The sequence below is a fragment of the Phyllobates terribilis genome, unplaced genomic scaffold (assembly GCF_046119375.1).
Source record: "Phyllobates terribilis strain yellow unplaced genomic scaffold, ASM4611937v1 Scaffold_4__5_contigs__length_816908805, whole genome shotgun sequence".
Lineage (NCBI taxonomy): Eukaryota > Metazoa > Chordata > Amphibia > Anura > Dendrobatidae > Phyllobates > Phyllobates terribilis.
Window position 1 is genome coordinate 652,383,204 of NW_027362764.1, and position 23,354 is coordinate 652,406,557.

At 41.1% G+C, this 23,354-nt stretch overlaps 1 protein-coding gene across 4 annotated transcripts in view; it reads right to left on the minus strand.

Annotated features, from left to right (window-relative positions):
* The window catches only part of STAU2 (staufen double-stranded RNA binding protein 2), a 379,482-nt gene that overhangs the window by 147,344 nt on the left and 208,784 nt on the right, over positions 1–23,354 (minus strand). For all 4 annotated transcript variants that reach the window (XM_073679451.1, XM_073679449.1, XM_073679450.1 and 1 more), the window contains 3 exons: positions 19,694–19,831; positions 3,989–4,120; positions 3,364–3,421 (listed from right to left, as the gene is read on the minus strand). In XM_073679451.1, coding sequence (XP_073535552.1) covers positions 3,364–3,421; positions 3,989–4,120; positions 19,694–19,831 — 328 coding nt within the window. The remainder of the gene's footprint in view (positions 1–3,363; positions 3,422–3,988; positions 4,121–19,693; positions 19,832–23,354) is intronic.

A 23,354-nucleotide genomic window follows, 5' to 3' on the forward strand; every position in this document is an offset into this window, starting at 1 on the left:
CGATGATATTCGATATTTTTTGGGTATCGGTCCGATATTTCCCGATATCGGAAGGTATCGCTCAACACTAGTGTTGAGCGAGTATGTCTCATTAACTCTTTCGGAGAGCACGCTCGGGTATTTTGGCATGCTCTGCTTTTTTTTTTTTCTCTTACTGTCGCCGCGGCTGCAAGTGTCACGGCTGTGAAAAAAAAAAAGCAGAGCACGCCAAAATACTCGGCGAGCACCCGAGCGTGCTCGCCGAAAGCGTTAATGAAACGTACTCGCTCAACACTGCTCTCAAACTATTCCTTAGAAGGGATTTTGAACAGGATTTTAGTTTTAGCCACTTTAAAGACAAGCAACCTTTACTTTTCGTGCATGGAGAAAAGTTTACTAGGACTCTATCCAAAATCATCAAACCAAGAAAAAGCATTTGATAACTCCTGATGACAGCTATACTTTATTGAAAAGATAAACTTTGATAAACAACAAATCAAATGTAAAATCAAAGGCAAATTTCTGGATTTTTATCTGTGCTTCACATTTTTTGCATGGCTCTATGTACCGCATGGATAATAATAAGCATTTGTTAAGACAGTTTAGAAAAAAGTCTTAAAGAGGTCTTCTCATCTTGTTAAATTGCAAAGTGCTTGCAAAAAAAAACCAAAGAAAAAAAAAAGCAACTTTGCAATTTACCCCCTTAACTGAAAATTCTCAAGAATGGAGGGATTTTGAATTCTATAGTTTACGGCTAGTTGCCTAGGTTACTGACCATCGCTGCAGTCCATCAGAGGTGGACTGTCTACGTGATCTGGCCAGCTTCAGTGTCACTGTGTTCTTCCGATGCAGAAGAGGCAAAGCGGTCTCCGCTTACATCATGGGAGAGCGCACAGTTCAGGCCAGCAGCTTAGCCAGGTTGCTAGTCTGAACTCTCAATCAAGAGCGCACCGGCCCAGCAAGCAGAAAGCCAAGATGGCAAGGGAGCTGTGCATTCCTTAAGATCGATGTGATAACCCCTTTAGAAGAAACTTTTCAGGATTAGAAAAAAAAAAAAAAAAAAAAAAAAAAAAAAAAACACCATCTGCTTCTACCCCTCTCTCTCCCCTGCAGAAACAGCCACATCGGTCCACAAATGTGTCTCTTAATGCAGGGTAGCCCTATTCATATGAATGGGATGATCTTCAATACGAGACATGACCCTTGAACAGATCTGGCATTGTTTCTACAGGGAAGAAGCGGACTATATTTTGCAAATTACCGTAAATATAAAACGTACAAAACCTTGAAACAGGATTAATATAATGGCCAATACCAGGCAGCTGTTCACTAGCTGTATGGCTGTTTGTCACTAAGGCTGCTTTCACATTGTGTTTAGGCAGGCGCTTGGTGGCCCCGTCGGGGCATATGTTCGAACCCCCGAAAAACAGGATTCGGATGTATGCGTCGACATGGCCAGACTGTTATGGTGCCAGCCTTTTCGGGAGTGTACACCTCCTGGAGTCAGACACTCAGACGTAGTAGAAAGCAAAGTGAAAGCACCCCAAGTCACAGGGGCGAGTAATACAAACACACACAAGTGAAGTCAAAACTTGTGTGTATGTGCATACGTTTAGTATTTGCAGATTTTTCTCCTGCACAAACTAATGTTGGCAGCAAAAATGCTGGGTAAAATATGGGCATTTTTTTTTTTTTTTGCTCACATTCATTTGAATAGGTGAAAAATGTTACAAAAATACAAAGAATTGCATGCCCCCGGAAGGAGCCAGTGGCGAAACGCAGGTCGGGGGGAGGGGGACGCTGCTCACATCCTGTATCACCTATCTGCTCCACATATTTCTTCTCTGAAGGTATTTTTCCTCCTATTTATTGTTCATACCCTCGGTCTTGCCTATATTTATATATTAGTTATATACATATTGTACACACCATAGTCTCCATGTAGGGCTTGAGTAGCCACATTAGAAGCATATTTGCATGCTATGCACTCTTATTAAGATAGTCTGTGGGATTATTTCTCTATCAGATTTATGGAATTTTGTTTGTACCTTACTCAGAGTAGACATTAGGTGTCAGTATATACTGTCACAAGTGGGAGTTTTATTCACCTTTATCTTAAAATTTTGGATCTACCATGTGAATATCAGTGCATTATTAGGGATGTGGTGGTGTCCCCCGACTGGGCACACTAATTCTATATTTTATTTGTTTGTTTTAATAAACTGTCTAATAAAGAAGTAATATTTTTAATGAATATGGATCTCTTCTTGACTCTGGATCTAGATTACACGAGCAGAGTGACTGTGGTTTAGTATTTGCAGCAGATTTCTCTCTTGCGCAAACCAATGTTGGTACCAAAAATGCCCATATTTCACACAGCACTTTTTTTTTAATACATTAGATTAGGTGAAAAATGTTGCAAAAACACAAAGAATTGACATTCAATAAATTTGAAAAAAAAAAAAAAGGGGCAAATCTGGAAGGAAAAAACGACCAGAATGTGCATGAGATTTTAGAAATCATATTCACTTTGTTAGTACTGTAAAGCATTGCATTTTTTTTCCAGTGGCAAAACCGCAACATGTGAACAAGCCCTTTATGACTTACAGTAGATTAGTAACTGATTCACTGTAATCAGACCCAATCGTTGTCTACATTAGGTAACATTATTACATTCCAACATAATGAGGCAGGATGAGAAGATTAGAGCCATCTGGCCAACGTAGAGACCAAACTCAAGTTAGGTAATGAGAACTTTACGGCCTGACGACTATGATGAATAAGGGCTCATGCAGACGTCCATGCACGTGGATCTCGGTCCGGCCATAGACCGCAGTGTACAGACTGGCAGCGAATCCCCCGACCAGAGCGAGACTCATAGAAGTATATGAAGCCGTCATGCTCTAGTCAGAAGACCAGCGGCCAGTGTGTGCGCAGATCAGACAGACGTCCCCCGATGTCTGCATGAGCCCCAAGGATGAGCCAGGGATTATAATCCAATGCACTGGAGTATAATCACACATCTCAGAAGTAGTTCACTAGAAGGAATAGAAAGGAGAGAGAGAGAAAAACACAATACATTTTTAATGACCTAGCACTTTTAGTGAAAATGAACATTATAAACACAAGTCAAAAAATGTATGAATTCTCTAACCAAGTAAAATCGCAATAAAAATAATTTGTCGAATGCTCTAATCACAAATGATTAGATGTAAACGATGGGGAAGACTAGTCCGGTCGGTCATTCAGTTCCCCAACAACAGTCAAAATTATAATATGTGGAGGACTGGGTTCACCAAGCACTAACAGGGCATATACACTGGGATCATCATTTTGGGACAACTCAAGTAGTGAAATTATATTATAACAAAACACAACACTTACTGCCTGATTGATCGGAGGGTCCAGAGCCTTGGTCTGGCCAGGCCTGAGCATCACCTTGCTACAGAAAAAAAATGTATTATTACGATATTCACAATCAACACTACCGAATATACAGACTAAGTTGTCAGCCAACAATCATCTTTAGGGTAAATTCACACTCCGCAGATTCATTGGTAAAAAAAAATCTCTGCCACTTTAAAGGGGCTTACAAAAATCCAGAAACCACCCAGATGTATGTTTTTTTAATCTGCTGCGCATGAATATAACTAACTGGAGTAAAAACAATTTTTTTTGAAAGGGTTACTATTTTTACATAATTACTTAAGATTACTATAAAAGTTGCTACTGGGACCACAGACTTCCCTTGCTGCCAAGTGACATATCTTCTCAATTATGCAAGACCTGTAATGTATATGGATAGCTACGCAAATTTTCCAGAACAGTGAATGACTTCACTAAATTCCCAGGAACATAGAAAGCAAAACATGTCACTTACTGGCAGCAGCACACCGATTATTTAAAAAACAAAAAACACAACAACTTCGTCTACTTATAGCTAAATATATTGCCATTGTCTGAATACTGACATATGAAGCAGAAAGACAACGATGGGCGTCACTTCTACCTTTGCAGTGCCCTCTGCAACAGGAGTCGAAGCTTTGTAGCCGAGCTGCAGTAACATGGCTTCTGCGGCATTTCGCTTTGCAGTCTTCTTGTTGGGACCTGTTCCTGTGGCCGTTTCCTCCCCAACTTTTACCTGTTAAAATTAGAGTTAAAAAATGTATATATGACTAGGAGAAAACAAAAGTGACCATTTAGTCTTAAAGGAGTTCTCCACTAGTACACACGTTTATTTTTATTAGACCCAGAACAGCATCATTTTATAAAACACACTGAAAACCGAAACACTCCTCCGCACGCTGTACTGTGCCCTACAACAACAATATCCAGCAAGGGAAGGGGATGGACATGTGACCGCTGCAGCCAATCAGAAATCCCCTTGCTGGATTTTGATGCCAAATGACCTGGTGACAACCACCACCATAGGCCAATTAAGATTAACTTGGATAGTAATGGAGAACCCCTTTAAATTTATTTCCAGTATTCTATATCGGATTGCTGCTCCATAATAACGTTGATCAGTGATGACGATCTACGTGTGATGGGTCAATCAATAAATAGGTTTTTAGCTGGCTGCATGACAGCAGTACTTAGGAGAACATAAAGTAAAGATGCACTTTTTACATGCAACAGTGTCAACTTAAAAAGCATCTGTCAGCAAGATCCCCCCCCCACACCCAACTATTTATATGCTCATGTAGCTTTACCTGGCCAGTCTGTTCCTCCATTACTGAGGAATCAGAGCTGGAATTGATGCGCAAATGAGGCTAAAGTGTTATTGCAGATCTGAAGCCTCTGTCACTCCAGCTCTATTCCCCACCCAGCGTCATCTTTGCCTGCTTGACTGACTGTTGCCTGAAGTCACACAACATAGAGGCTGTCAGTTGCACAAGAGGAGGTGGCGCTAGGCAGAGAATAGAGCTGGAGTGACAGAGGCTTCAGATCTACAATAACTCTTCAGCCGCACTTGCATATTTATTAAAATGCGGATTTCTCAGTAATGGAGCTATGGACTGGCCATGTAATGGCATTGCCTAACTTGTCTTGTCGAAAAACCTATATGAACATATTAGTTTGGAGGATGAAATTCTGCTGCTGACAGATTCCCTTTAAAAGGAGTGTTACAGTATAGGAAATTATATGTATCCCCCCACCCACCGATACTTCCAGATCATTGGTCCTTTGAGATCTGCAGTTCTTTGTCAGGTCCTCAATACACCTGAAATACCCAGTCAATAACTGGCATGGGTGAATCACCTCACCAGTGACTGGCTGAGTGAATGTTTCCAATCTCTCAAGGATGGGACCGGGAAGCAGGGACCATATCAACACCAGAACAGGACTTATGGAGGAAACAGGGAGGGTATTAGGGCATATTTTTTATTACATTGAACTTGAGGCATTGAAAAAAAAATTATATTGCCTTGAATACTCATAACAATGCAGTGCGGAGATATTTCAAATAGCTGTCTGTTTTTATGAATCTTTGGTGATTTTATTCAATCGAAGTAACAATCTTTATTGTGTTTTCAGTGGTTGATACCTTTTAATGGCTAACTGAAAAGATGGTAACAAATTGCAAGCTTTCAAGACTACGCAGGTCTCTTCATCAGGCATATTTTTCTATCTACTGGCTAACACGGTACAAGAATATATATTTTCCCTATATTGTGTTATCCAAATTCTGAATTAGGCTCGGTTTACAAAGTTACATTCTTTTCAAGTTTACATTGCTTTTGACAAGCAAAAAGAAAAAATTGATGAACTCATTAGAAAATTAAAACCAGTTTTCAAAATTAAATGATTTATTGTAAAATTTAAAAACTGAAGCCTTGATGCCAATGTGAACAGAGCAATAAGTGTATACAGTGTGGAAATTAAGTATTTGATACACTGCAGATTTTGCAAGTTAGCCCACCTACAAAGAATGTAGAGGTCTGTAATTTTTATCGTAGGTACACTTCAACTGTGAGAGAATTTCAACATAAAAACCAGAAAAATCAAATATGATTTTTACATCATTAATTTGCATTTTATTGCATGAAATAAGTATTCGCTACAATTGAAAAATAGAATTTAATATTTGGTACAGAAACCTTTGTTTGCAATTACAGAGGTCAGATGTTTCTTGTAGTTCTAAACCAAGTTAGCACACACTGCAGCAGGGATTTTGGCCCACTCCTCCGTACAGATCTTCTCCAGATCTTTCAGGTTTCGGGGCTGTCGGTGGGCAACATTGAGTTTCAGCTCCCTCCAAAGATTTTCTATTGGGTTGAGGTCTGGAGACTGACTAGGCCACTTCATGACCTTGAAATGCTTCTTATGGAGCCACTCCCCCTAGTGGCCCTGGCTGTGTGTTTCAGGTCATTGTAATGCTGGAAGACCCAGCCACGACCCATCTTCAATGCTCTTACTAAGGGAAGGAGGTTGTTGACCAAAATCTCGCGATACGCAATCCCATCCATCCTTCCTTCAATACGGTGCAGTCCTGTCCCCTTTGCAGAAAAGCACCCCCAAAGTATGATGTTTCTCCCACTATACTTGGGACAGTACTCATCCTTCTGCCAAAATCAGCGAGTGGAGTTTATACCAAAAAGTTCTATTTTGGTTTCATCTGACCACATGACCTTCTCCCATGACTCCTCTGGATCATCCAGAAGGTTATTGGCAAACTTCAAATGGACCTGGCCATGTTCTGGCGTGAGGAGGGGGGACCCTGCCCTGCAGGTTTTTAATCCATGAAGGCATAGTGTGTTGAGGCTGTGGTCCCAGCTCTCTTCAGGTCATTGACCAGGTCCTGCTGTGTAATTCTGTGCAGATTCCTGATCGTTCTCAGAATCATCTGTGGCATCCCGGTACCCATTCTACTGCTGCTAAATTAGACAGTTGAGTTGTGGTGTGGCAGTAGCTTTGTTCCATTGTGGGTACTGAGTTAGGGGATATAATACATTGCATAGGAAATTGTACTTTCCTGCCATCTGCTGGCCAATGTGTGTATATGAAAGTTAAATGATTATTCTCCTCACAACAAGCTGATATAGAAATGGCTGGGAGGAGTCTCCCAGCTCAGGGCACACACTGACTGAGCACTGGTACAAACCAGTTGTGGGCGGTTCAAGCTGCCTAAGGAATAGATTGGACACATTCTCTCAGAGAACAGTTTTCCAATGCCAGTCCATGCTGTGGGGGACATTTTTCCTCACATAATCTCCTTCACAAAAAGAGTTAAGTCTCTTTCAGTCAGGAAAGAGAACAGTGTACATGTGCTCTCCTGCAAGCTGGTCATCCTGTTTTGCTTCTAGCCAGAACCAGATCCACGTGGCTGCCACCACTTTGCTTAAACCTACCCCCTGCAAGAGGGAATGGTGGGCCAAAGACTACATTCACACTTGTGTGTTTCCACAGAGAGCCAATCTGTGAAGGCCCCTCCATCAGTGTAATATTTCTTGGAGTGCGTATAGCATTTCCTCTACTAGCAAGTGAAGAGAACTCTGCTCCAGCCGCCCGGAGAGGCCGTAACCTCGCTTGTCTCATGAGGAGAGAACCATTACTTTCATATGCACAATATACCGTGAACTTTGCCTGTAAGAGAGACTGTACCCTGTTACCTCCATCAGTAAAATTGTTATGTTTACAAGTTCACCTACGTGTCTGGCTGCTTGAGATTGCACAAACATTATGGGCACTCCAAAACCTGCACCCAGACACCACCGCTACAGGAGTGCCCCTGGAGGGTGTGGGGGGGGGGGGGGGGAGTCCTATACCATCCACAAGTGCTACCTCAAGCCTTTGAAATTGTTGTGGACACAAGGATAGTGTTGAGGGGTCCAGCGACCCACTCCAGCTACTGTGACCTAATTATCTGCTGCCAGTGAGATTACATATCCCAGCTGGCCCTTCTGTAACATCTGGTGCCTCCCCAGTGGCCCACCACAATTTGTGGCGTCATGAACAGGATTCATCTGTGTGCCTGTATCAGAGAGACTGTCCGATCGTGAGCAGTCACCTCATCTACATCATGAGTGAACCCAGTGACAACAGGCAAGCTGGTGCTAGCAGCCCTGCTGTGCCCACCGTGTGCTACATGCCGTTCTCTGTGCCATTTTATCCTGGGGCACCCTGGTTGCCACGCTACAATGGGGGAGCAGCACACCTTCAGAGACTTCCATGACAAGTTGCTGGCTCTCCTTCTGTTTTACCCCCTCTCTCAAGAATAGCAAGTGCAGATCCTGCTGGGTCAGCTTGAGGGTGCCACTTCCAGGGAAGTTCGACCCTGGCCCCCAACAAAGAAAACGCCTGAGCAAATCCTTGCGAAACTGAAGGATGCCTTTGATGTTACATCCATCTCTGAGGTCAAGATGAGATTTTTCGCAACAGCCAGGTGAGACCCTACGGGGACTATGCTCTATCCCTCCAAGAGGCTTTCTCCGCTGTTCTACAGGTTGACCCCCATGAAAAGGTGAACTCTGACAAAATCTTGATAGACCGCTTCATAGAGGGGGAGGGTTCTGAACTGTCTCAGTCAACTCCGCATGCTTGCTGCACAACATCCCAGCTTCACCTTTGCAGACTTTAAGACCCTAGCCATCAGTGTCCTTGGCAATGAATATGTACAGGGAAACCATGTCGCCTTTGCTCCTCTAGCTGGGTCTATTCCTGCTGCCCCTCCATCTTTCCAGATGACATCGCCAGGTACCATGCAAGCTGCGCAGACTCCTGCTGTGGACTCAAAGGCATCCCTTGAGGCCCGTGTAGATGACATTGCCAGAGGACTCAAACAAGTCTCTTCGCGCTCCAAGGAGCAAGCCCAGGACATATCTCTCTCTCCTGAGCCTCCACCCAGAAGTCTACCTCCAGGCAAAGCTGCTCTCCGTAAGAGACTGTTCTGTCAGCATTGCCACAGATATGGACACACCAAGGCCCAGTGCTATCAGTTAAACGAACCACCGCCGAGGCTGAGGACCGCCCCTCGCGAGGAAGAAAAGGTCCAGAGAGCATCCATGTGGGTACCTCACTTCATCTCGCCCTACCCGCACATAACTGTCCTGGTAAACGGTGTCCCTCTGGAAGCTCTCAACGACACCGGCTCACAGGTAACTACTTTGCAGAAGTGACTTAAAATAACCCTCCAGATGTCTGGATGAACATTATAGTCAATCCATACCTTACCAGGGTTACTATGCGGATTGGGAACATGAAGCTCCAAAGACAGGGTGTCATTGTAACTGATGTAGGGGATGAGTGTTTTTCTGTAATGGTTCTAGGCATGAATGTTCTTAGAAATTGTTTTCCAGAAGTGTTGTCTGCCTTGCATGCCTCTCTCCCTACAGCTACATCTTCTGATCAGCGAACAATTCAGCATGCCATCTGTGTTCTTGTTGCCCAGCAGAAGTTTGCAAATAGCAAGGGTGAAATTTGTCGCATCCGCATCAGAGACACCCGGCCGGTGATTTTACAGCCTAATTCAGAAACCATGGCATGGTGCTGTGCCCGACCAGGTGTTGAAAATCAAGATAATCAGGCTCTCCTCATACCGATCCTGCTAGAAGGACAACCATTAGTAAAAGCTGCTCACAGCATTGTAACTGTCTCCAACAGAAGAGTGCCAGTTCGACTGATTAACTTTAAGTGACACCTTCACAAATTTTATCCAGTAGCGCAGTTGTCTCAACTTTCACCAGTAGACATCATCTCAAGTGAAGTCACAGCTAATCAACATTCTACCTAAGCTGCCCAAGACAGTAAGAAGGTTACTTCAGACCCCTGGTGAACTGAGTTGAATGTGGGAGATGCCACTACTCCAGTAGAGAGGATCAATGGAGTTCTGAACATTGGCAAACGTTATCATCAAGCATTCAGTAAGCACCCATTGGATTTCGGTAAGACTACTATGATTCAGCATAAAATCCTCACAGGTGATCATCCTCTTATCAAGGAGCGACATCGTCCCATACCACCTGCAAAGTACCAGCTTGTCAAGAAAATGCTTCAAGACATGAAAGAGGCTGATGTCATACGTGTAAGTTTAAGACCTTGGGCTGCACCGCTGATCCTTGTATAAAAAAAAAAAAAAAAAAAAAAAAAAAAAAAAAAGATGGCTCCATCCATTTCTGCGTGGATTACCACAAATTGAACATCACACACAAGGATGCCTATCCCTTGCCACGAATTGAAGAGACCCTGACTGCTCTCTGATCCGCCTCCTACTTCTCTACTCTTGACTTCACCTGTGTGTCTGGCTGCTTGAGATTGCACAAACATCATGGGCACTCCAAAACCTGCACCCAGATACCACAGCTACAGGAGTGCCCCCGGGGGGTCCTATACCATCCGCCTTTGAAATTATTGCGGACACAAGGGAAGTGTTGAGGGGTCCAGCGACCCACGTCAGCTACCATGACATCATTATCTGCTGCCAATGAGACTACAAACCCCAGCTGGCCTTTCTGTAACATCTGGCGTCTCCCCAGTGGCCCACCACACATCCTTGCCCCATGAGGCAAGATCTTGTATGGTGCACCAGACCAAGGAAGATTGACAGTCATCTTGTGTTTCTTCTACTTTCTAGTAATTGTGCAAATAGTTGCGGCCTTCTCACCAAGCCGCTTGCCTGTTGTCCCGTAGCCCATTCCAGCCTTGTGCAGGTCTACAATTTTGACTTTGGTGTCCTTAGACAGCTCTTTGGCCTTCGCCATGGTGGAGAGTTTGGAGTGTGATTGAGTGTGTGGACAGGTGTCTTTTATACAGGTAATGAGTTCAAATAGGTGCAATTAATACAGGTAATGAGTGCAGAGTAGGAGGGTTTCTTAAAGAAAACCAACAGGTCTGTGAGCGCAATAATTCCTGTTGGTTGGTAGGTGATCAAATACTTATTTCTTACAATAAAATGTAATTTATTTAAAAATCATAAAAAAAAAAAAACAGAAAATCACATTTTGTTTACTTGTAAAAATCAACAGTGTATCAAATACTTATTTTCCCCACTCTATGGTGTATGCCTTATGGAGGCCCAACATGGATAAAGGGATAAACTCCATGGGCATCCATAGATTGATGGGCATCCAACTATCTATTATCACAACCAACATTTCATGGTTGTCCACCTATAATAAAATGGATTCCATAGGTTTGTTTGGAGCCAAAAGATTTTGCGTTCTCCGTGATTACTGCCACCAGAGATTTACAGCTGTTGCTAATCTTTATCAATCATTCTGCTGAAGGCAACCCAGGGAAATCAATCATTTTAATGTGATTTAAAAGGTTCCCCCACTATGTACAGAGTAGTTGCAATAAGCAATAATATTTTAACCTAAAACAGTTATATTTTATTCATAGATTAGGTCACAATTCAGAAAAGAGGGGAAAAAAATAGAAGGTCGACAAAGTCACCAAGCTGTGGGTGTTGGCCACCACATGACAGCAGGCTGCTCCGGTGAGGGCTCAAACATTGACAGTACATGTGGCCTGATGCAACCACAGCTTTAACTCCGTTCTGGGCAAGGCCCAGGAATACTGAACATACAGCTGAATCAACCATTCCCCACCTCAGCAGTGCAGCGCTGATTCTTCGCCAATACACTGTGAAACTTACAAAACTAAAAATCCAGCATGAAAATAAAATACTGTCTGATGTCTAAAAAATTTGCAAGATAAGGAAGAATATCTAAAGGGCCTACTAAGAGGCCAAATCTACAGCATAATAACTTTTTGAATTTGTAATACTGATGTTAGATGGACAACTTTAGTAAATACACTATTTGCACTATGGTTACTTATGTCATCCTACCATAGTCTGGATGGCAAATTTTAGCCTGGGAAGCAATCACAAAGCACTGGCCCAGAAGTTGCAGCAGCTCATCATTAGCTTCCTTATCACTGGGCAATGCAATAAAACCACAGAAATAACAGGCTTTAAAAATAACGGTGGCTGGTACATAGAGATAGTAACAGATTGGAGCATACTACAGACTATAGATACAGGAACAGCACAGATTACTACATAGATATGGGAACAGAATTAAGCTTATTACATAGATACAGTAGTAGACCCAAGCTTACTACATACATATGGAAACAGAAATAATGTTTAATACATAGATGTGGTAATAGTACTGAGCTTACTGCATAGATAAAGAACATAATTTAGCTTACTAGATAGGGTAACAAAACCAACCTTACTGCGTAGATAAGGGAGTGGAATCAAGCTTACTCCATAGATACTGGAACAGAACTGAGTTATCTACATAGATACTAGAACAGGACCATCCAAGGTGGGAGAGGAACTGAAGTTACATAGCTAGTGGAACAGAACCAAGCTTACTACATAAATATGGGATCAGAACTGAGCTTCGTAGAAAGACAGGCATAAAACAGAGCTTACCACATAGGTATAGGAACAGAACAAAACTTACTACATACATACTGAAACAGAACCAATATTAAAATGTACAGGAATAGAAATGAGCTTACTATAAAGACAGGGGAACAGAACTAGATGTTGGAAAATAAGTACGTGGCTTGGAAATTGCATGTTATCCTCAGTGTTGCTTAGTTTATCAAACAGGATGTTGCATGGGCAAAAACTATGATCACTCTACAAAAGTTACATAGTGAGGCCCTTTTGCACTGCATTTTATTAACACACACAGATGTATATACATACAATATATATTATACATTTTTGGAAACTCAAAATTTTTTAAAAATATATAATAAATCTGGTGTGGTGTTAGGATTCAGCTGTTTTCACACTCTCCGGGCTTCTCACATGACCTTTCCATATGCAATTTTCAGAGCTGATCATGTGCCAACCTCTTACCCTTCTGCTTTATTCAAGTGAAACTATGCAGAGAAGCAGAAGAGAAAGTGGTTGGCATATGATGATCATCTCTGCAAAATGCATATGAGACAGTCATGTGAGGAGTGGATAGAGTGTGAATACAGCGGAGTCCTAACAGTACATTACACAATATTAGGATTCCACAAATCTACAAATATCCCAGACAACATTTTAAAAGGGATAATGTGCAGTCAGAACAAAAATATCACTACTATCATTGTAGAACGAAAAACGAACAAATCTAAATAAACAATCATTTACACTGATAATATAAAAAATGTGTGCCTGTCGCAAAGTGAGTGAAATAACACTAAAATAATTTCAGAGCAGTGATTGAGACCAGCTCTGATCATTGTTGTTACAGGCAGATGCCGGCTATGTATGACATCCGGCTTCTGCTGGGTATGGGCAGGACCAGCTCTATACATCTGCACCCTGACTGATGCATAGTTACATCAGGATGCACAACGTCTAAAACTGGAAAGATAAATGGAATTCCTTAAAGGGGTTCTCCAAGAATGAGATAAAACAGTCTCTGGTATAATTCAAACTGCAACCTATCCTAGTCATATGTGAGTACAGGCTGCAGACTGAAGACATACAGCTCCTGAGACCTGTGCCTCAATGACAAGAGCTGTATCATACATATCCAGTCAGCGGCCGGGAGCATATGTGAAGAAATATGTTTTACCACACGTTGTGCTCAGTGAGGAGATCTCCAGCTTCATCCTCCTCCTACGCGAGTCTAACAGCTTTATAGCAGTGCACAGAGACGGACTACGCTTAACTGTAAGGCTATGTGCCCACGTTGCGGACCTGAAGCATATTTTTTACGCTTCTCCCTGGCGGGAAAATCGCATGCGGATATTACATGCGGTTTTCCCGCCAGGTAGAAGCGTTTGTGAGGCGTGTCTGCATGCATTTCCGCATGCGGGTTATCAAGCACTTCTCCAAGCATCACTTGGAAAAGTGCTTGACAACTTGTTCAGAATGGTAAAAAATAAAAAAATAAACTTTATACTCACCTTCTGATTCATTCTCTGCCCCGTCCGGAGGCTTGAGCGGCTCACGCTGTTGTTTGCAGGACCTGCGGTGACGTCATTGAGTCATGTGGTGGGTCACATGACTCAATGACGTGGCAGGTCCTTCAGACAACAGCGCGACGGAGGGAAAACATCAGAAGATAAGTATAAACTTTATTTTATTCTTTTTTTTACAGGTTCTTTGGTACCCAGGTCTGGATGAGAGTCTCCTCTCATCCAGACTTGGGTACCATCCGCACATTGATTCCGCTGCGCTTCCGCAAAATTAATGAACATGCTGCGGATTTTTGACCGCAGCATATACGCTGCGGAAAAATCCGCAGCATGGGCATTGACATTGCGGAATGCCATTGGGGACCATGGGGTGCGGATATACATGCGTTTTTCAAGCGTTTACGCTGCGGAAATTCCGCAGCATATACGCTTGAAATACGCTACGTGGGCACGCAGCCTAAAACAAATATGGAGGAGGAAGAAGCTGGAGATAATCACCTTTGCACACATCGAGGAAGAGCTACATTTCCTCACATATGACATTCTCCCAATACTCTTGTGGATCATCCAAATGCTCTCTAGCAAACTTCAGACGGGCCCGGACATGTAATGGCTTAAGCAGGGAGACACGTCTGGCACTGCAGGACCTGAGTCCCTGGCGGTTCTCTGCAGGTTATTCACTAGGTCCCCCAATGTGGTTCTGGGATTTTTGCTCACCGTTCTTGAGATCATTTTGACCCCACGGGGTGAGATCTTGTGTGGAGCCCCAGATCGAGGGAGATTATCAGTGGTCTTGTATGTCTTACATTTTCTAATTATTGCTCCCACAGTTGATGTCTTCACACCAAGCTGCTTGCATATTGCAGATTCAGTCTTCCCAGCCTGGTACAGGGCTACAATTATGTTTCAGGTGTCCTTCGACAGCTCTTTGGTCTTCACCATAGTGGAGTTTGTGGTTTGACTATTTGAGGTTGCGGACAGGTGTTCTTTATACTGATAAGTTCAAACAGGTGCTAGTACTACAGGTAATGAGAGGAGGACAGAGGAGCCTCTTAAAGAAGAGGCTACAGGTCTGTGAGAGACAGAAATCTTGCTGGTTTGTAATTGACCAAATACTTATTTTCCACCAAAATGTGAAAAAAATTTCTTTCCAAATCAGACAATGTGATTTTCAGGATTTGTTTTCTCATTTTGTCTCTCATAGTTGAGGTCTACCTATGATGTCAATTACAGGCCTCTCTCATCTTTTTAAGTGGGAGAACTTGCACAATTGGTGGCTGACTAAATACTTCTTTCCCCACTGTACATACATACGGGATGCTTTTACGTCCCCGGATTGGGGCAGGCAGCCAGCCACAGAGCTCTCACCTCCTCCTGTGTGGCTTGTCTCCTAGCTGGTTCTGATGCTTGGAGTTCCTCTCTGGCGGGTAGAGGAAGCGCAAGGCATGCTGCATGAGGTCAATCTAATAGACATGGCTACGCACAGTTTGATGTGAAGTTGCATCTACGAAACTGTGATGCAGCTGGGTCTTCACAGTGACACATTTAAAGGTGCCTTGCCAGCCCAAGGCCTCTAAAGCAGCAGGTGGCTAAGAGTGAGGAAGGATTAAAGACCCCAGAAAACACTCAAAAAAGTACAAAAGTACAAAAACCAATTGCACTCCAAGCAGAGTTTTCACATACTGCTCTCCAAAAAAAGCAAATGTGAATATCTTTGTAATGGAGGTACACAGCGCAAAACGGAAAATAGCAGCATCAGGGGAGCTCTGGGATTTTTACAAGGTATTTAATGCAACTTTTTTAACAAGTGACAGGTTCTCTTTAAATCGCTTAGTTCTACCTCTTTATATGCAATCTATCCATACAGCAAAAACTAACAAGTGAGCTGCAGATTTAATATAATATATATATATATATATAAATATAATATAATATAATATAATATAATATAATATAATATAATATAATATAATATAATATAATATAATATAATATAATATAATATAATATAATATAATATATATATTATAATATAATATAATATATATATATATATATATATATATATATTATAATATAATATATATATATACAGTTATATGAAAAAGTTTGGGCACCCCTATTAATCTTAAGCTTAATGTTTTATAAAAATTGGTGTTTTTGCAACAGCTATTTCAGTTTGATATATGTAATAACTGTTGGACACAGTAATGTTTCTGCCTTGAAATGAGGTTTATTGTACTAACAGAAAATGTGCAATCTGCATTCAAACAAAATTTGACAGGTGCTTAAGTATGGGCACCTCACCAGAAAAGTGACATTAATATTTAGTAGATCCTCCTTTTGCAAAAATAACAGCCTCTAGTGGCTTCCTGTAGCTTTTAATGATTTCCTGGATCTTGGATGAAGGTATTTTTGACCATTCCTCTTTACAAAACAATTCCAGTTGTCCAACAGTTATTACATATATCAAACTGAAATAGCTGTTGCAAAAACACCAATTTTTATAAAACATTAAGCTTAAGATTAATAGGGGTGCCCAAACTTTTTCATATAACTGTGTGTATATATATATATATATATATATATATATATATATATATTTTTTTTTATAAATATGTTTATAATAAAGAAAAGCAAATTGAGGTTGCTGGGTAAGAACTGTACTGTTGTAACACAACTTGAAAATTATTATACTGAAGACCCCAGTGTTCTCTCAATAATGTTTACGAGATAATAATAATTAAGTCTTGATGTTCCCTCAGCAGAATTTTATAGGTATTTTATAGGTTGTTGATGTTCTTTTATGAAATAAACAATGCCTTTTATGTTCGGTTTAGGTGGACACAAAAGTCACAATAAATTATCAAATTTATGATCAGAAAAAAGGACATCTTTTTCTAAGACCTTATTGAGACATCAGTGATTTTTCTCTTACACAAAAAAGGGTCCGAGTTTTAATCAGTTTTTACCCATCAAATAGCTCATGAAAAACAAACAGCACAAGGATAGCATCTGAGTGAGCCTTTAAACATCTTGACACTTAGGCCACAGTCACACCATCAGTATTTGGTCAGTATTTTACCTCAGTATTTGTAAGCAAAAACCAGGAGTGGGTGAAAAATACAAAAGTGGTGACGTGTTTCTATGATACTTTTCCTCTGATTGGTCAGTGTTTGACATCAGTAATTGTAAGCCAAACCAGGAGTGGAACAAATGCTGAAAGTGGCCTAAATGTTGTACTCCTACTTTTCACTAAATTACGGTATGCGACATGGACTTTAAAGTGTATTCTTGTCTAAAACCTTGGTATAAAATGTTATAACTGTTAGATTGGTAGGAATCCAACTAGAGCACCATACAAAAACAGAAAAACTGTGTACCCCAGTCCACCTCCTCCCAAGCGTACGCCTACTTGTAGTTGAAATAGCATGGCGGTCAAGCATTTAAGTGGCTGCTCCATTCAGGATCCTCCTACTCATGGTTGTACTAGAGCCGTGTTCTCCAACTCTGGTCCTCAAGAGCCACCAACAGGTCATGTTTTCAGGAATTCCTTCGTATTGAATAACCTGCACAGGGAAGAATTCCACCACCTGGGCAATACTAAGGAAATCCTGAAGACATGACCTGTTGGTGGCTCTTGAGGACCAGAGTTGGGGAACACTGTACTAGAGAATTTAATGACATCTCAGCAGTCGTCCTCCACCAATTTAACATTACTGTTACAGTAAATAGGTGGTAAATGTTTAAAGCTGGATAACTCCTATAATACCAAGCAGTCAGTCATTCTGGTAAAGGAATAAATAACCAATTTTTCAATAAATGCAATAATTTAAGGCCAAAGGATAAAAAAGATCAAATTTTGAGTAAACAGTTTATGTAATCGAGCTAGTGAATGTCCTGGTGCAGAGGAGAGACATGTGGAACAACGTACAGAACAGAGAATTTATTACAATCACCGTCTGGCATGTAAAGAATTAAAAACAGTCACATAAGATAAAAGATCTAGAGCCCCTTATCACTATGATATATATTTAGATTACATTTAATCTCTAAAATCTCATCTCCTGCTCCCTGTTTAACAAAATCCTCATTTTATATATACTGCAGATAGTAGACAAGAACTTGGGATATGGGAGAGGGGCTAGATATAGGCTTTGCAAAACCACTAAGCAGGAAAAAAAATAAATAAATTCTCAGAATTTCCCTCTTTAAAGGGTTATTTCCATTTTTATAGATCATTCTATATAAACATTACACAATACCCAAGAACCTTTGCAATTTACTGATCATTACAATTTTTAGCGGTTATTGAGATAGTAACACTTATTGATTGCCTTAGTGACCGACCAACACTGCCAACCACCTTGCAAGCACTGTAGCTGGACAGAATTAGGAGGCAACAGTGCGCACCAGGTCAGCGTCAAAATAGCGCTTATAACCTCAAAAGAAAAGTTTGGCCACTGTTGCTAGAAAGCAGTGGTGGTTAATCTCCTACACAACGAGCTTAAAAAGGGATCCACAGGCAGCATGTATCAGGCAATGACTGATTTCAGCCATGTATGTTCAATTATGAAACACTGCGGTGTTTCAGGGAAAAACATACTTTAAAAGCCACCAGGGATAAAGCCACACTGGAGACTGGTCAGACAGGAGGGTCCCTGGGGGCTTCTCCCCACCCGCTACCATTGACTCTCTGGTCTCTCCTTATACACACTCACGGGGAGAGGCCTGTCACTCAAAGGGAACGATTGGGGAGAAGCAGCCAGGGTCCCACCTTTTCGACTACTTAACAGTTTAGCTTGGTTCCCTGAGGTTTTTAAAAGTTATTCTATGAAACACGGCAGTATTTCATAGTAAAACATACCTGGCTGAAATCATACATCCAGAGCCTGATATTTGCTGCCCAGTGGATCGCGCAGAATGTATCAGCTGTCAGGTTCACTTTAAATAAAGAGAGGTGTTAATATCTTAATATCAGCTGCAAATTTTAATGAACAGTAAATTGGAAAAATGCTTGTTTTTACTAATACTAGTAAACTATACCCATTTTTTAAAAATGTGAATAAACCTTTCATTCCCTTCTCTTAAGCTGCACTGAAAGATTATCATGAACGAGCGTTCTTAAACCTCGTTCAGAATTACACTAAAAGGTTAACAAGTTGCCAATCACCCAATGAACGAATGTTGTGCAGCACAAAAAAATCATAGTTTTTGGAGGTGAATTATCCTGTGTTGCGCTGTCGAGAACCAATGCAGACTGTGCGCACTGAGAGATCTATTACATCGCTTACTTCGGTCTGCCTGTTTAAACAGCCTATTAAGCAACCGATGATCAGTAAAGGTTTACCGATCGGCAGTCTAAAAGGACCCTTACTCAATCCTATCTTGACTGTTCCTACTCATGCATTTGCCAGACAAAAAAATGCAAGATATAAGAAACAAATTCATAAATATCTGTTTTACAAACTAGTCGGAAATCTGGGAGACTGACAAAAACTATGGGGGCCATGTTCATCTGTTCACGTAGGTAGGTTCCAGGGTTAGCATTGCATTAGGAGAGTACAGAGATCTCTACAATGCATGGAATTTCTTTGTTAGGACAGGTGGTAAATCGTAGACATTTCTCCACAAACCTCATTCATAGATGGCTTAGTGGACAATGAAGCCTCTTGCCATGTACCATACACCAGTCATTATGACTAAATGACTTATTCTACTGAACAATGGAGAACAGAATCAGCAGACCGTGTAATATTAGAGTCTTAATTCTATATTGCAGCAATAATGTTCACAAGTGAAAAGGCATAGAGAGGTGAATTTGATACATTACCTGCATAATGAATTCTCTTCTGCGCTGAATTCCTCTTTCTGACAGCAATACGTACTCAGGTTCCTTCTCCTTCTTAGCTTGCTGGATTTGGGCCAAACGACTGATTGGATTCATTCCCTGGCCATATTCCGGAGAGGCCTATAGTAAAACATCACAGTAATTAGACATACGGAGACGCTAGCATTGTGAATGCAGCAAGCAGAGGTGCAACACTGTACACATTTGTGGGTTTTTTTTTGTAACTGGTTAACTTTAAAGGAGAACGCTAACCAAACATTCACCCTCAGTGGAGGCTCCTCAGATTTCAGAAGTATAGGGTGATACACTTCAGTGACACTAAGATTCGTGGTACCAAGATCTCAAGCATAAAATTGTGAAAAGTAAAAAGGACCACTGCTTACAACGTTTCATCAGATCTTCAGCACCTAAAATCTCTGCAACAGTCCCTCATTCAGGAAAATATGTAGTTAACCAAGCTAATCTAAGATTCCTGGATATATCAGTCAGTGGTACTGTTGGGTCAGACAGGATGAGGGTCTGGTACGGGTGTCCACACTTAAAAAGGTTGTCTAGGTTTGTGATTAAAGTCTGCACAAACGACGCGTGGTCAGGATTCTCCGGTATCGGTGTGTCAAGTGACCGCATGTATGGGATATGCATACTTCCAGCCATGCTCAGACTAGACGTTCGCTGACTCGCTCAATATAAGTGAATTGGGAAGGCCGCTCACATCTAGTCTGAATGTGGCCGCAAGTATGCATATCACATGCTGGCAGTTACATGACCACCTACTCTTGCCGCCAGCACCAGAGAATCCTGACAGTACGCATTGTGAGAATTCAAAAGTCTGCAGTCACATAGCATGACCGCAGACTTTAATCACAAAACTCGGACAACCTTTTTAACTGCATTAAATTATACAATTTTTATGATGCAAATTTAATCCATTCTTGCAACAGATTTAAAAACCAAAAAATTACAGTTGTGGTGAACATTTTTGTTCACTATAAAAAAAATTATAAAATAAACATCTTCATAAATAAGATATGTACCTAAGGCGCATCAGAATATTTTAAAAGAAAAAGTTGACCTGTCACCACACATGCAGTTATTAATAAAGAAGAAACCGTTTATGACATTGACAGAATAAAAAAGGACCCTTTCCTAATACTTGGTCCCACAACCTTTGGCAGGGGCTGCAAATTGTTTTTGTAGCCATCTGTGGGTGTCTTGTTCTTGTCTGCAGATGGTTTAACAGAATTGCAGAGCAAGAAATGATGAAAAGGTTTGCTGGGATCCTTCACCCAAAAGCAGAGGTCAGCTCGCCAAATATTTTCAATTAGATTGAGATCAGAACTCAATGCTCACCAGTTTAAAACGGTCAATTTTTTTCCTTTTTTAACATTCTTGGGTACTTTTGGATTTGCGCTTTGGGTCATTATCCTGCTGTATAACCAGTTTTATTCAACTCAAACCCAGCTTTCTAACAATTGGGAGCACATTTTGCTTTAAAATGCTCTAACAATCCTCGGATTTTATTGTTTCTGTACAAAGTTTAAGATTACCATTCCCAGAGACAGCAAAGCAGCCCCTCAAAATTATGGATCCTCCATAATGTTTTACTGTAGGTAGGGTGCACATTGCTTTATAGACTTCATGTCATGGTCTATAAACATAACTCTGGTAAGCATTGCCAAATATCTCTAACTTGGTTAAATCTGTCTTTAATAATTCCCCAGGATTGTGGTTTTTACAGCACCTGTCAAAAGTTCAGAATGTATTAAAAAAGAACCTGACAGCTAATACATCCAATGCCAGATACATGCTGCCCGTGGTTGGGGGTGAATGTATTAACTCAGCCAGATATGTTTGACTCTGAAATGATGGGGCGCATTAGAGAAAAACACACTTTAAATTCTGCCAGGGACCCGCCTGTGCGACTAGTTACCGGTGTAGTTCACCCTCCGCCCACTGACCTGAATTGACAGGTTTTTCCATACATGCAAATGTAGGCACAGATCTGCCTATAAATCTTCGATTCCTTCAAGTACCCCCCTTATACTCTTATGACCGCTTTACATTCCCCCCTTGGCATTCTCACAGCTTCATCAGATAGTCACACGTAATGGCTTTCAATTAACAGATGGGTCTAGTGATCAGTACATTTATGGAATCGCTGGCATTCTTTATGAGCATCAGGTCCGTTATGCAGAGATTGTTAGTACACAGTTCCATACAGTGATGAGTTCTATTTTACAACTGTTCTAAGTCAGAATATGGCAGGAACCATTCAATTAACACACAGTGCATTATTACTTAAAAACATGAAGGTCGAACAAGCCGGAACATTGCCAGAACCTTGAAGGTGAAGTCATGAAAACCATCAATCGCTATGATGAAACTGGCTCTTATGAGGACCACTGCAGGAAAGCAAGCCCAAGCATATTCTCTGATGCAAAGGAAAATTTCTTGAGATTTACCAGCCTTAGAAAATGAAAATTGACAGCACCTCATAACAGGCCTCAACATCAACTGTACAGAGGAAACTGAAAAGCAGGTCTTATGGTTGAATTTCTGCAAAGAGTCACTACTGAGGACTATAGCAAATAGAGATACTGATTTGGCCAAGCAGCACAAAGGACTTTACATTAGATCAGTAGATATCTGTACTGTAGTCTGAGGAGTCAAAACTCGAGATTTTTGCTACCAACCGCCATATCTTTGTGAGAGACAGAAAAGGAAAGTAGATAATTTCTACATGTTTGATGCCCACTGTCATAAGTCGGGTGTTGAGCTGTACAGATCCAAGGCTGGGGGCATTTGATCACTGTCTGTACTCCCTGTGCACAGGTAATTGAAGCAGGTTATCTGATGAAGAGCAGACATGAAGTGTGTAAACAGAGTAATTAAAAAGTAGCTGTCAATGGTGGAAAACCATTTGGGCCAGCAAATGTTTCCCTATATGCCTCCACTGGCACAAAGGTGGGGACATCAATGCTTTCATCTTGTGCAGCCCCACTGTTTGTACTCCATAGACAGCACAAGGTAAAATAAAGTTTCTTTGTATTATAATTCTAGTTTAACAGAATCCAATGATCAGGGACCATATTCGCATCTCTGGGTAAAATCGCAGAAGTTTTCTTAGGTGGCAGAAGCGCAATAACTTCCCGAATTATGGATATAACATTCATGTGTGGTATGTACAGAATGAGTTAAGGATGCTTTGTAAAATGACAGCCATATTGTTTCTCTAGATTTCTGGGGAAAAATATGACCCACACCAGGAAAGAGCTAAAACTGGATTAGAATTTAATGTAATCTAATTAGCTGTTCCCCCTCAGGGAGGAGTGAGGGGTCTGGACAGACCCTTTATAGCATGTCATCTACCGAATATCAGGCTCTAATCAGGAAGAGCCACATGCACATGATTGTTTTGTACCACCTTTTTCCTTTTCGGCAGCACTTTCCCCACAAAGTCTCAATCCCATTGCGTAAAGTTGCTTTGTTTATCCTTTGACTATTTGTTTTATGTATGTCTTTTTGTTATTTCACCTTTTGTAACCTTTTTAAGTATTGCACTTTTGTATATTAAATCTAAAATTTAATAAGTTTGTTCTTCATTTCTATAATGTACCTACGATCTTGAAGCAAGAAAATATCT